We start from the raw sequence: 1,539 nt of genomic DNA on the forward strand, positions 1-1,539 counted from the left end.
TTCCATAAGACTGTACTTACATAGATAAAGAGTATACATAGTAGTTATATATCAATAATTAATAATAAAGTGGTTGGCCACAACATAGGTCCTCGGTGAAGATGATGTGGTCTATGATGGAGTGACCGTTGTGGCTGATGAGGGTCGGATCCGTGTACCCGAGACACGGGTACACGTGGTCTCCGAAGTCGGCGTGGCGGGCATTTAGGTCGCCTAGAACAATAGCTGGGGGGTTTTAGGCGACATAACGGAGGAAGGAGATTGGGATAAATTGAGTAGACGTTCACCGTCTTTCCCTGCCAGATGACGGTGGCTGCGACGACGTTTGGGAGAGCGTGCTCCGGTGGGATTGCAAGCGGGCGGGACGGCATTCTGTGGCTGATGGCAAGGGCGACTCCCCCGGACCTCCGTTCGCTGTGCTTCTGATAAGTTTGATATTGCGTAAATTTAACTTGCCGATACGGTGTACTTAATATTTCCTGGATGGCCAGGATGCCGACGCTCTCGGTGGCGAGCAGGTTGTTGATGAGCTCGGTCGCGGCACTTGATTGGTGCTGCCAGCTCGGGAGCGAAGGGCCTTTGGGCGTCTCGGGCAGCTGTGGCTGAAGGCTGCGTGGTCTCCTCCGCAGTTGGCACACTTGATCTGCGGCTCCTGCTGCTGACACTTGCTGGTGGCGTGCTCTCCGGAAAAAAGGCCACAAGCTGGTTCCCGCTCGCACGGGGTGGTGAGGCCATGGAATTGCAGGCATCTGCTGCACTGCGTTGGCTGGTCCAGGGGCGGATGGGAGGCCTCCGCGCAGATTATTTCGCCAAGTATCTTCAGTCCCTTCTGAAGGAGCTCGGCGATAACTCTGTCCGACAGGGAGAATATGCGTATCAGCGATGTTGGTTTGTTAGTCTGCCTGGAGATGATTCTCCAGACTTTAACCGCCTCTGGGCCGCGCACTTCAAGTGCGTCTTTTACGTCCTCTTCGCTGATCATACGATGAACACCGCGAAGCACGCAGAAGTATGTGGTGTATTTCGTGGTCGGGCGTCTGGGGTTCCTGGCGTGGTGCCTGGAGGTTGAGGTGATGGTAAGGGGGCTTCCTATTCTCCCTGGGAGCTTCGTTAGCCTCTCACCGAGAGACTCATCTCCGCTGCTGATGAACACGGTGCGTCCTCTGATTTTGATGGTCTCGGAATCTCTGTTGAAATTCATGCGGAATTCACTCGTGCAAAGCATTCGGATCATGTACCGATGGTTCACGGTCTCAGCTGGCAGGTCATCTATGCGCCATTGGTAGGTGCTGCGCCTGATTGGTGTTGATGCTGGCGAGGGTGGGGTGGACGGTCTCGGAGAGGACGGTGTTGAGGGCCTCGGAGATGGTGATGCTGAGTGCCTTGGAGAGGGCGTTGTTGTTGGTGACTTTGGAGAAGGCGTGTTTGGTGGCCCTGGTAAAGGCAATGGCGATGTCGATTACCTCCTAGGAGACGCAGGTGTGGACCTCTGACGTTTCTGCGAGCACCGCGATGGAACTGCGGTAGTCTTCTTGGCCG

General features: G+C 55.2%; 1 protein-coding gene across 1 annotated transcript; it reads right to left on the minus strand.

Annotated features, from left to right (window-relative positions):
• Positions 1-469: 469 nt before the first annotated feature.
• Positions 470-1,201, minus strand: LOC108566311 (nucleic-acid-binding protein from mobile element jockey-like). Its single transcript, XM_017926123.1, has one exon. It carries the CDS (start codon positions 1,199-1,201, stop codon positions 470-472), a length of 732 nt encoding a protein of 243 aa, XP_017781612.1.
• Between the last annotated feature and the right edge of the window lie 338 nt (positions 1,202-1,539).

The sequence above is a fragment of the Nicrophorus vespilloides genome, unplaced genomic scaffold (assembly GCF_001412225.1).
Source record: "Nicrophorus vespilloides isolate i.1.1-1 unplaced genomic scaffold, Nicve_v1.0, whole genome shotgun sequence".
Taxonomy (NCBI): Eukaryota; Metazoa; Arthropoda; class Insecta; order Coleoptera; family Silphidae; genus Nicrophorus; species Nicrophorus vespilloides.

Coding starts and splice junctions, on each gene's coding strand:
- LOC108566311 (XM_017926123.1), bottom strand. CDS start 1,201: ATGAATTTCAACAGAGATTCCGAGACCATCAAAATCAGAGGACGCACC.